The following is a 13,492-nucleotide window of genomic DNA, read 5'->3' as shown; positions in this document are numbered from 1 at the left end:
CCTGTAACATGTGCTGCGCCGCGGCTTCTCCAAAATAGGCATCAAATAAGCAGTTTTATACCATAAAATGACTTCATTCTTCCAGGAAGTCATTTGAGGACACATTACATCTCTCCCTCGTAAACCTTAATTAAATTGCATGTACTACTACATAACAGTACCATTCAGTGCCAACTACAAAGCGCGCACCTGGGCCCTGGTGCCTGAGGGGAATCAGAAGCCCCCCTTTCACATAACTGGACAGCAACATAAAATACACTACAGTGATAAATAACAATACCATACACTGAATACATCACAATGCCAAATAGTACTACCATATACTGAACAAATTGCAATGCCATATATGTAACAATACCAAACTGTCAGCACAAAACATTACCCTGCAGTGCCAAATAATGAAACCATACATTAACATATTGTAATACCATACAGTGAACAAATAACACTGCCATACAGTGAGCACATACAATACCATACAGTGAACACATAACACTGCCATACAGTGAGCACATAACACTGCCATACAGTGAGCACATAACACTGCCGTACAGTGAGCACATAACACTGCCATACAGTGAACAAATAACACTGCCATACAGTGAGCACATACAATACCATACAGTGAACACATAACACTGCCATACAGTGAGCACATAACACTGCCATACAGTGAGCACATAACACTGCCATACAGTGAGCACATACAATACCATACAGTGAGCACATAACACTGCCATACGATGAACACATAAGACTGCCATACAGTGAGCACATACAATACCATACAGTGAACACATACAATACCATACAGTGAACACATAACACTGCCATACAGTGAGCACATAACACTGCCATACGATGAACACATAACACTGCCATACAGTGAGCACATAACACTGCCATACAGTGAGCACATACAATACCATACAGTGAACACATAACACTGCCATACAGTGAGCACATAACACTGCCATACAGTGAGCACATAACACTGCCATACGATGAACACATAACACTGCCATACAGTGAGCACATACAATACCATACAGTGAACACATAACACTGCCATACAGTGAGCACATAACACTGCCATACAGTGAGCACATAACACTGCCATACAGTGAGCACATACAATACCATACAGTGAACACATAACACTGCCGTACAGTGAGCACATAACACTGCCATACAGTGAGCACATAACACTGCCATACAGTGAGCACATAACACTGCCATACAGTGAGCACATAACACTGCCATACAGTGAGCACATAACACTGCCATACAGTGAGCACATAACACTGCCATACAGTGAGCACATAACACTGCCATACAGTGAACACATAACACTGCCATACAGTGAGCACATACAATACCATACAGTGAACACATAACACTGCCATACAGTGAACACATAACACTGCCATACAGTGAGCACATAACACTGCCATACAGTGAACACATACAATACCATACAGTGAACACATAACACTGCCATACAGTGAGCACATACAATACCATACAGTGAGCACATAACACTGCCGTACAGTGAGCACATAACACTGCCATACAGTGAACACATAACACTGCCATACAGTGAGCACATACAATACCATACAGTGAACACATAACACTGCCATACAGTGAGCACATAACACTGCCATACAGTGAGCACATACAATACCATACAGTGAACACATAACACTGCCATACAGTGAACACATAACACTGCCATACAGTGAGCACATAACACTGCCATACAGTGAACACATACAATACCATACAGTGAACACATAACACTGCCATACAGTGAGCACATACAATACCATACAGTGAGCACATAACACTGCCGTACAGTGAGCACATAACACTGCCATACAGTGAACACATAACACTGCCATACAGTGAGCACATACAATACCATACAGTGAACACATAACACTGCCATACAGTGAGCACATAACACTGCCATACAGTGAGCACAAGACAGTTATACAGTGACAAATAATAATACTATGAAAACAGTGATCATATAGCAATGCCAGATGCTTCATGCTTTAATACCACCATACAGTGCCTAAATAATACCGTAGCTGATGCTATAGCTTGACGTCACAACGAGCTACTAGGGAAATAGTTGATATTAGGATGTTTCCGGAGGGTATGATGTAGTTAAGCTCCTTGTTTCCATGCTGTCTCTTGGCCCTTGTAAAGGGGGGCCCCGCTGTTGATTTGTTACTATGGGTTACTGTATATTTATGCCTAATTCTTCGCCACCGGGAGATGTGTATATGGAGCCGTCTGCTTTACTTCCAAAACCTTAGGATTTTTTTTATCTCTTGATTTAAGTTTAGCAAACATGATAGAGTCTGGGTTTATAGAAGAGACGTTTCACGATTAAATACTGCGCGGTGATTCAGTGGTATAGAATGTACCTATGCCGCGTGCGGACAGGGGATTTATATAACATGACAGCCGTGGGGAGTTTATTTTAGGACTTGGCCAGTCAGGAATTTGCAACTGGCCGCCTCCACAGAGATTAGGATATGTATACTGCACACAGACTACAAACCCTATCATCCACCAATCTGCATGCTTGGACTCAAGGCTGGATTTAGATGCAGGGCTGGACTGGCCTACCGGAGCACTATAGCAGGGATGGCCAACCTGAGGCTCTCCAGCTGTTGCAAAACTACAACTCCCATCATGCCCGGACAGTCTACAGCTATCAGCCTACAGCAGGGCATGGTGGGAGTTGTAGTTTTACAACAGCTGGAGAGCCGCAGGTTGGCCATGCCTGCACTAGAGGATCCTCCAGTAGGCCCAGGCTCTGAACGAGCATAGTGACATTGTGGCAGATTTATGAAAACCACCTTAGGTGGAATTCGGCACGGTTTATAACCGCGATAGACCCAGAAAAGGACATATCCTTTCTTGGTGTGGTGTCTGGATGGAAGCCAAAGGAAACCTTGGTGGGTGTCTGCTCACAGTCCAGCTCCGTTTAATGGGTCTAAACTGGGTTTGCGGTTTCGCTCCACTTTGTGAAGAAAGGGGTAGGGCGCCGTACGAGAAGGGGCGCAGTGGATGGGGTCTGTTAAAGGGGTAGCACAATGTCGCTTTTGGTTACCGCACCATACCCTCTGCTGCAGGTTGAAAGTTGGCAAATATGAATGGCATTCTTGAAATGTAACTGAGGTGGCCAATAAGTGGCCGCAGCAATGACCACGAGACCATCAGTGCATGGGGTGGGGTGATTTGAAAGGTAAGTCAATGAGTGGATATTACAAAATCATAAATGACCCCCAATAAAATCTTTTAAATCCTTATGATAACTTCTTCCTTGCAGAAATGTTTTCTTAAGATGTGTTTCGGCTCTGGCCACTTAAGTCTATAAAAAGCCAGGGGCTGAGATTTGATTTTCTAAAAATACATTTTCTTGGCCCTGATTTTCAGCATGTTTTCTATGCTTCTTCGCTATTTTTGCAGTTCTGCTGAATCGCTAGTTGTTTACCTGTGAATCATCTCATGGATCGTCATCCTCCGCTGCCCCCCCTGCCCATATTTGCTAATGTAGAGCTGGAGTCTTCACATTACTTGAAAGAACTATGGGGCAAATAGTTTTGGCCCCTCAGTTTATGGGCTCCATAACCGCCATTACATAGGTGGCCATTCATCTGAGCGTCCAGATGTAATACTACATTTCTCCAGTAGTGGCCACTGTAGGGAAAATGAGCAGTTAAAGCCATTTTCCAGCTGTTTGCAAGGGGGTAGCTTCACATACAGGATTTGTCTTTGATGAGAAGTGGGTGCACTTTTTAATTAATTTGCGTTGCTCATGTGCATCTAAAATACAAAAATGAAGCAACTTTACAGATAGTTTTGATTAAAAATTATTGTGTGCATACAGCTCCTATGCAGAACTATAGAGCACATTTATTAAGACCAGCGTTTTAGGCGGTGGTTAAGCCGAAGTCATGAAGAGGCGCCGGCCTCTACGTAACATCCGTGGATCCTCCGCCAGTTCTAAATGTAAGACGGCTTCCGAGCTGTCTTACATCTAGACCTTTTTCTACGCCTGACTAACCATTGCACCGCCTTCTGCGCCTGAAATACGCCTAATATAGATGTGTTTCGGCATAATAAATGACCCCATATGTGTCTTCATGGATATAAACTAAAAAAAAATGTGCATTCTGATTCCGTAATCATGCGTCACTTCTCTTCTTGATAACCTACAGACTGTAGCAGAGGGGCCAGATGGAAAAAAGTAACACAATGTCTGCTGGGTCAGACAACACAGGGATTGTTTGTAGTCTGTAACCATGGAGACACACAGTCCTACATAAACAAAACTGCTGTTAATCCATTTCTGTGAATTATCCTGATGCACAAAAGAGCAGTGACCTATTCAGTTCTGCTGCATCTGTAGCCCAGGTTTTGCCTCTTATTATCTAATTAGTACACTCATGTATATTTTTGCGGTTATTACATTATCTGGAATTTTCTCCATCATAAGGTTGACTTTTTGCAGCACACGTCTGCCGCTCTGGCACGCCGCTGTCTAGGGAAACATTGCTTTTGTTTCCTGGGTAACCGGTGTGTGTTTATCTCCAGCGAGATGCTCTTCATTTCAGCTTCCTCTCCTTTCAATCAATACATTATTACTGCTGGCAGTGACCACTGGAAATAATAAAATGTCCGACACTGACGATAAATCCTCCTTCTCCAGTTATGACTTTCTATGAAACTGCCGAACATCATAAAAGGAAAAAAAAAATCTATATATATATATTATTCTTGAGTTAACTTGTTCCATTGATTTCATTGTTGGAAATGTCAGACTTGACCACAATATAGACTACTACTTCCTGTTCTGGTCTCTGGGACAGGAAGAGGAAGTTACATAAGATGTTCTGGTAGATAACTTCCTGTTTATGGAGGAAGAGGAAGGAGCATTATGGGAAGCCCTATGATGGGTATTTAATTATTTGGCTCACTTGATTTTGTAGGTGTATACTAACAACCCTCTAGGACAGGACACTGTGCTTGCTGTGGCTAGTAGAGGGCCCCCCTGACTGGGGTAACCTATCTATTACCCCAAAATGCCCTACCTGGTTAAGGGTTGTTATGAGTTGTATACCCTTACTTTAAATGGGGTTGCCTCATCTGAGACATGGGTAGCCTATTGCTATGATATGCCACCAATGTCAGATAGGTGTGGGTCCCACCTCTCTCTAGAATGAGACCCCCGAAGTGAGTGGAGAGTGGACGCACATGCGCAGACGGCCTCTATTTTTTTCTATGGGCCTGCCGAAAGTAGCAGAGCACTGACTCGGATATCTCCAGCAGTCCCATAGTAGTGAATGGAGCGGTGGCCGCGCTTGCACAGTGCGTTCTCCATTCCTTTTTATGGCTATTTTCTGAACTCCCATAGAAATGAATGGCGTGCACGCCGTACATGTGCTTTGCGCTCTCCATTCTAGAGATATCACAGAGGTGGGACATGCACCCATATGACATCAATGGCACATCCTAGTGAAATGCCACCAATATCTCAGACGAGACAACCCCTTTAAGGTTTATTTTTATGGCTTTAGATCTCAGTTAGGCATCATTAGAAAAACATGGTTGCTTTCTTATCAAATGTAGCGCCACACTTGTCCATAGGTTGAGTGTGATATTGCAGATCAGTCCCACTCATTGCAATTGATTTAAGATGCAATACCAGACACGATCAATGTGTCTTTGTGTATGGGAGAAACAGATAATCTGAGAATATTTGATAATCCAGCACTGATAATATTCAAAATTATTACTGGATTATTCTTAATCTTCTTATATTTTTATTTTCAGAATGGAATTGTGCACAGAGACATCAAGCTGGAGAATATCCTCTTGGATGAAAACCTAAATGTAAAGGTGAGTGGAGAAACTGAGAAAAAAATGTAAAAAAATAAACTAAAACCATCAGACCCAGGACATCCGAATGTGGGGCCTGGAACTTGGATGTGACCGACAATCAGATTGCAATCTGATCGATTGTCGGCCAACTGCCCTACAAATGGAGATGACTTGGGAATAGGATTTTGCCACTAATGTAGATATATCCCACCCTACAGATATCACTGTTATATCACTTTCCCCAAATACCACCAAAATCCAAGGAGGACTGGGAGCTAGAGGAATCGAGGAAAATTCATTTTAGAATGAAACCCACTTAACAACCTGTGATCAACTCAAACACCGGAGAATTGTGGGCAAAATGTTCTTTATGGAAATGTAGTAAGTGTAGTAAGTGTTGAACATACAAGAGATGGGGCCCCATAGCAAAGATCAAAATTTTGCCTCCCAGGACATAAGAGTGTTTGTTTCCCCTCTTATGCTCTTTCCACAACCCTTGAGATAATTCTCTACTCTCCGTTTGCGAACATGGGTTACTAAGAGAGGTCCTCACTACTTAATAGTTCAGAGCTGGTCCCCTTCTCTCCAAGGGCCCATAGGAGCTACATGCTCTGCTACTATGGTATGTCCACCACACTTGAAAACTCTTCGGGAATGTCTGGGAGGCTCCCAGAAAAAGGGACGACCTCCTGGACTCCCAAACTCCAAACCAGTGTTGGACTAAAGTCCCTAGGGCCCACCAGAGGAAATTATTCTGAGTGCCCACCCTTTGTGTATATAGGACCTTAAGGGCCCTGTTTTATTAGGGCTCCATTATTGTCAGAGTTTGAGCCCACTGGAGGATCCTCTGGTACTCTGGTGGGCCTGTCCGATCCTGCTCCAAACACACATTGATGGTGTGGGTACCTTAAAGGAAGGGTGTTCTGAAAAAAGGTGGAAAGGACATAGTATGCCTTGAAAAAATGTTGGCACACACCTCACAGCTCTCACCCTGGATGTCTCTCCCAAACATTTTGCAAGTATAATGTACACCACTGGCAGCAGGCAATGCTCATGGTATCATTTAGGCATAACCAGGATTGGATTATGGAGAGGACACATGCCTTTTGGCCTCCACCACCCACCTCCTTGATGAGAGTCAGTGATCCTATCCAGGTGCCGAAGTGACCATGCACGGTCCATAACTCCCGTAGACGGCCATGAAGATGACCACGAGCATGCGCATCAACATCTCATACATCTTTGCTCCAGTAATGATTAGGTAAACTCCGAGACCCAGAGGTGGGGTCTACACCACCAACAACCTAAATCTTGCCCTTGTCATAATGCAAGAAGGATCAAGACTTTTTCTAAATCAAGGAGGCTTTTCGAAATATTGCAACCCCCCACTCCCCCAAAACATTTTCTTCTGCCAAAACTTCACAATCTCCCATCCTCCAGACAGGACTATTACTTGCAACAAGCCGAAATGCTAATGGACTCCGAGCCGGACACCCCGCCAGCTCCTTAACGTCCAAGTGCAGTGATAAATTGTGGGAACTAAATAACCTTTCCGGAGCCAAAAAAGTGAACCTATTTTTCACCCAGAACCAAAAATCAACCTATTTTCCATGTATTAAAAAGCTCAAGTGCAACCAGGCAGAAATAGCTGAAAGATTCATGGGATAGCTAAAAATATCCTGAATCTGCCACTGACTAACATCCCGCTGGTGCAGGCGCCTTTTATGGAAGGTATAGCAGGTTTAACATTGTGCAGAAGAATGCCGGGAATGTCTGTGTTTTACTATTGCACGGGGGGAAAAAAGTGTTTAATTGGATCCGTCTTCAGCAATTCATTCTATTCCCGGTATATCGCAGGATGCATTAGCATTCCTGGAATTTCTCTTTCAAGGAAACAATCCGGATCCTTTGTAATTTCTCCGGTGCTGGCTCTTAAGTCTTGTTGTCGTCGTTGTGACATGTGGGGGAGGCAGAACGTGATTACACATGGGCAGCCGCGTTGTGTAAACTATTCATTTCCTGTTATTTATATAGCGACAACATATTCCGCAGCGCTGTACCATGCCCGCGATATCCGATCTCACAATAGGGCTTATCTAGTAGGAAGCCAATGAAAGGGATTATTGTACAAGATTAAAAAAACATGGCTGCCTTCTTCCAGAAAACAGCGCCATCCGCAGGTGGTGAGTGGTATTGTAGTTCCTCCACATTCATTTCAATGGACTTGAGCTGCAATACTTAAAGGGATTGTCCCACAAAAAATATTCTACAGTTTTCAAATCAGCACCTGGATCTGAATACTTTTGTAATTGCATGTAATAAAAAAATGTAGCATAGCCATTGAGTTATCCAATAAAATGTATCTGTATGGCGCCACCTGCTGTTTGCTTTTTCTTATTTCTTTGTCCTGTTGACAGAGATGGCCGCACATGCTCAGTTTCATCCTTCAACTGCTTCCTGAGTTGTGATAAGGAGAGAGGTGCAGCAGAATGGTCACGCCCCCTGAGCTGCAGCAGAACAGACACTCCCCTTGAGCTCTATTTAATTAATGGCTGGCTTTATATAAAAAACAACAAATTAAAAATACATAGCAATTTATTCTTATTTCTCCCTTTAAAAAAAAATATAATCCAATTCCACATGGATCACAAATACCCCTGTAACCTTCATACACAACCTTAAAAAACTTTTAAAAACAGACATAACCATATAATAATACACATAGTCCTTCAGTTGAAATTATGTAAAGTCACGGTCCCTCTATTAATTACTAGGACTATGTGTATTATTAAATGCTTATGTATGTATGTTTGTTTTTTAAAGTTTTTAGGTTGTGTATGAAGGTTGCAGGGGTATTTGTGATCCATGTGGATTATATTTATTTTTAAAGGGAGAAATAAGAATTAATTGCTATGTATTTTTAATTTTTTTTTTTTTTTATATGAAGCTAGCCATTAATTAGCCATTAATTAAATAGTACTCATATTATAGCTAAGTGTCGTAGCAGGCTGAGCTTCACTCCGATGAGCTCCCTTACTAATATTATATGTTTTATTGATTCACTCCAGCTTGATATAAATCTAGCAGAGTAATAAATGGGGAGATCTCTGGTTCTAGCTTTGTTAGAAAAAGATGGACATGTACTATATGATGTCTGGTGGCAGTTGAAAGATGGAACTGAGCATGTGCTTCCATCTCGGTGACCAGGACAGAGAAATTAGGAAAAGCGCGAACAGCAGGTGGCGCTATACAGGTAGATTTTATTGAATAACTCAGTGGCTCTAGCACATTTTTAATGACATGCAATTACAAAAGTATTCGGATCCAGGTGCCGGTTTGAAAACTGTAGAATATTTTTCGTGGGACAACCCCTTTAATGCAATATGTGATATTTTTGCAACTTTTAAAACTTATACATTAATGGACTTGCTTTCTCTCTCTTTCAAGCTTGCAGACTTTGGACTCTCCAATCTCTACCACAAAAATCAGGTCTTGGAAACGTACTGCGGCAGCCCTCTGTATGCGTCTCCGGAGATCGTCAAGGGTCTTCCATACCATGGACCAGAGGTAGATACTGTGTACTATGCTGTGATGCTATGCTGTACAACTATTTTAAGGTTACCACTTAAATGGGTTGTCCAATTTAGAAAAAAAAAAACATTTTCATACACCCTATTAGTGAGTTAATAGAGGGGGGGTGGTCCTCTGCTCAGGACCCTCATCTCTCGAGTGGAGAGCAATTACAAAGAGCACTTCTCACTCTGGAGGACCTGTCCTGTCTGGTATTACACAGACAATCCATTGATATGAATGGACACTGTGTAATTCTTAGTTCCCCCTGTGGTGGCGCTGCAGGGAAAATAAATAGTTACTACCAGATTTCTCTACAGATTACCGATGATTACTGGGGGTCCAGGCAGGGGTGACTTTTTGAATTGATATTGTCAAGGCACACTTCTCACACATAGAGATTTTTCAGTGCAGTAATCCACCTTTAAAAAGTGTTGTCATTTTCAGATAACATGCTGCTCAATTCTGAGTTTATAGAGGGGAAGGGTCCCTATTGTGAACTTTCATCATAGTCACATTCGATGTCAGACCCAACAGAGGATATTATTCTCAGGGGCAAACCCCTATATTATCTAAAAAGTTTTAAATCAAAGAAATTATTAACTCCAAATGGGATTTGTCTCCTGGGGCCCACTATGATTTTAGAGACTGGGCCCACGGGGTATCCTCTGGTACTCTAGTGGGCCAGTCTAACCCTTATCACAGTGGAGAAAAGTTACAAAGAGCGTCTCTTTCTTTGGAGGACCCGGCATATCCATTCATTAGATGGACAGTCCATTGAATTATCTACAAATGAGAACTCTGTAATGCTTCATTTGCCCTGAGGTGGCGCTGCAGGGAAGTTGAACACTAGCTGCCCATTGCACATACCTGTAGCTTTGCTGCACAGCATGTCAGGTGTTACAAAGCAATTCATTGTTAATTCTCATCCAAGACAATCCACCTATAGATAAGGTTAGTCCTAGCAGCACCATAGTGTCGTCACGGTCTCATTGAACCAAACAATCTTTGGCTCGCAGCGTTTTAAATGTCACAATAGGACTCCAACTGTGTTGTACGCCAGTCCGCCAGGCATCATCATATTCATTGTTTTCTTTGTATTATCAGACCATGGCCTCGGTGGCTTTGCCTTTGATTTCTTTAGTTTATTCATGTTAGTACCTGTTTTCCTCCGCAGGTTGATTGCTGGGCCCTGGGCGTTCTGCTGTACGCACTGATCTATGGAAGCATGCCATTTGATAACAGTAATTATAAAACACTGGCAGAACATATTGGCAGCGGACAGTACAGGCAGCCTCCTCATCTGTCCGGTAAGATATCAACTTTGCATTCTCTCTTTTAAGTGACAATTATAAAATATTGAATTATGGCAGGTGTAGAAAAAACATTTTTATATATCATAGTGGATCCCGTCTGCTAGTCGGAGCAGAATGGCTCGCATCTCTCTGGAGGACCAAGCACATGCATGCATCACACAGTAAACTCATTGGCTTCAATAGGAACTGTGTAATACCTGTTTTCTCCTGTGGTGGTGCTGTAGGAAAATTGGATGCTTGCTGCACTGGATTATAGCTGATCACTGGCGATCTTAGTAGTGGGAAAACTTATGTTCAAGCCATCCTTCTAAGTTCTAACCACAAGGAATTTTCAAAAATTTTTCTAAGTCTCCTGAATACTTTGCTTTCTTACTTGTTCACGAACTATGCTGATATCTCATTTCTGAAAAAACATGACCATTGCCGTACACAGTAGACAAATGTTGTCCGAACCTGCTATTTTCAGCAGGGCAGGTGACTGTATAAGGTGTATGGGGGCCTAATTGTCCCCCGATGACAGATGCTCTTATTGAGAACGCATTGCATGGCTGAGCTGTGTGTGTATGGAGGTTCGGAAGAAATACAGCATCCAGCTGACAAAGGTGCATGGCCACCTTAAAGGGACAGCGTTAGGGAACGACTGCGGAAAGCAGGACAAACATACGGTACCTTACGGTAGCTTTTATCATCAGGAGTAGTGTGAATATCAAGTTTTATTCTGCCTGGTTTTCAAGCAGAGTTTTACTGTGAGGTGTTCTCTGCACTTAACGGCAGTCCCTTCCCTCTGCTCTGAGTGACAGCTGTAGCGGTATCCTGGATAGACGCTACAGCTGTCACTCAGAGCAGAGGGGGAAGCATTTCAATGCAGACAGTAGAGAGCACTTCACAGTGAAGCTCCACCTCCAGGGAATTTCATAGAGCAGAATCTGGCAAAATAAAAGTTCATATTCACACTACTCCTGATAACAAAAGCTCCATATCACAAAAGATATGTTTTTACTGCTCTTCCCAGCCCCATGGCGCATTACATGAAGTCATTATACTGAAACTTCTTCTAGACTATTGGGATTGGGATATTTGAAGCAATATTATAAATTCTGATGTAATATTTTAAATTATAATGTTAATGGTGATAATAACGATTGGTTTCCCTATCGCTAGGAGCCTGTGGACTGATCGACTGGATGCTAACAGTAAATCCCTCCAGAAGAGCTACCATTGAAGACATCGCCAACCACTGGTGGGTTAATTGGGGCTATGACATCGTGGTCTGCGACTGTGATCTGGTACCCGAATGCCAGTCTCCGCTGCTGGCTCGGTACATCGAGTGTCAGAACACACCGGGTTTCAAAGGAACACAGAAGGAACATTTCAAACCCCAGCAAAGGGAAGATGATGAATATGAAGTATGCCTGAGAAAATCCAAAAAGGAGAATGACATTAATCAATCTCAGCAGGAACCTGAACTTATTCTTCCAAGGCAAATACCCAAAGGGATCTTGAAGAAAAGGAGCAGCTTTGACAGTTCCTTTCTAAACTCTAATTTCTCAGAGAACCTGTCTGAAAATCGCTTGGAGCTCAGCAGAGAAGCACAAACCACATCCGCCTATGAGTCGCACAAGTCAGTCAATATCGAATGCACTTTCAACATGCCAAAAAAAGGAATCCTGAAAAAAACATTTGAGAGGGAATCGGGTTATTCTTCTTCTCCGGAGAGGTTAATATACTCAGAAATTCAGAAAACCTACCTCACAGTACCGGAGGAAAAGGCAAAGTATGACAAGCACTCAAAAAGAAAAAAGGGAATTCTAAAAAAGAATGGACGGTTCTCCACCAGCTTAGACATTTCTGGTGACTGCTCGACTGTCAGGCTTTCGGACTCGGTGGAAGACCTGGTAATACCTAATGCAGATCCTCCGAAAAGTCCAAGTCGGCCATCAAGTGTCATCAGTGATGACAGTTTTCTTTCCAGCGATTCTTTCGACCTGCTTGATATGACATCTCATACAAAATCTCAACTGTTCTCCTATAACCCAAGGAACCATTTCTACAGTTCAGAGGAAGAAGACATGTTGACCAACAAACCTATAGAGACTCTTCGCAACCAAGATCATAAACTATAGCCGGCAGCTCAGTGTTTGGAGGCTGTACCGAAAAATTGTAAGAATTCAAATTTGCACATGTCCAGCGCTGCCTGCCGAGCCGTTCTGGATCTTGAAAGACAAAGACTTTCTTGACAGGCTGTTCTTTATAAATGAAATCCTTTTGAGAGTTCTTGTCTGTTGCCTTTGGTTGTATTTTGTAAGTTAAGACTAGTAAATTTCACTCTCCAGCGTCTTAATCAATGGGGAGTGATAAGTGAGCAAGCGGGATGAGTAAATCAGTTTGGCTAATTCACCGATCCATCTTTGTGCCAGATCCCTTAGGTGGCCATAAATCTAAAGGGATTGGATGACATCAGAAAAACATTGGTGGCTTTTTCTAGAACCAGCTTCACTTTCGTTCATGGGCTGTGTCTGGTATTGCAGCTCAACCCTAATCACTGGGGGCACTGAGGCACACACAGATATCATAGGCCCCAATATCAAAACTTAGTAAGGTTAGCCCAATGAGATCTTTTAATCTTTACATAACTTCTATGTTGGAAAAAAATTAAACAGGTACTTTATAAATATGGTGCTTGTTCTGAATACCATTTTTCT

General features: G+C 42.5%; 1 protein-coding gene across 1 annotated transcript in view; it reads left to right on the top strand.

Annotated features, from left to right (window-relative positions):
• LOC120979029 (NUAK family SNF1-like kinase 1) overlaps nt 1-12,945 on the top strand; it is a 30,697-nt gene extending 17,752 nt beyond the window's left edge. The window contains exons 4-7 of the mRNA XM_040407540.1: nt 5,857-5,922; nt 9,352-9,471; nt 10,652-10,784; nt 11,952-12,945. Of these exons, the coding sequence (XP_040263474.1) occupies nt 5,857-5,922; nt 9,352-9,471; nt 10,652-10,784; nt 11,952-12,913 (1,281 nt within the window). The 3' untranslated portion in view covers nt 12,914-12,945. The remainder of the gene's footprint in view (nt 1-5,856; nt 5,923-9,351; nt 9,472-10,651; nt 10,785-11,951) is intronic.
• Nucleotides 12,946-13,492: the final 547 nt, after the last annotated feature.

The sequence above is a fragment of the Bufo bufo genome, chromosome 9 (genome assembly GCF_905171765.1).
Source record: "Bufo bufo chromosome 9, aBufBuf1.1, whole genome shotgun sequence".
NCBI classification, from domain to species: Eukaryota; Metazoa; Chordata; class Amphibia; order Anura; family Bufonidae; genus Bufo; species Bufo bufo.
Note: the sequence above shows the minus strand (reverse complement) of the source record. Positions and strands in the feature narration are given on the sequence as shown.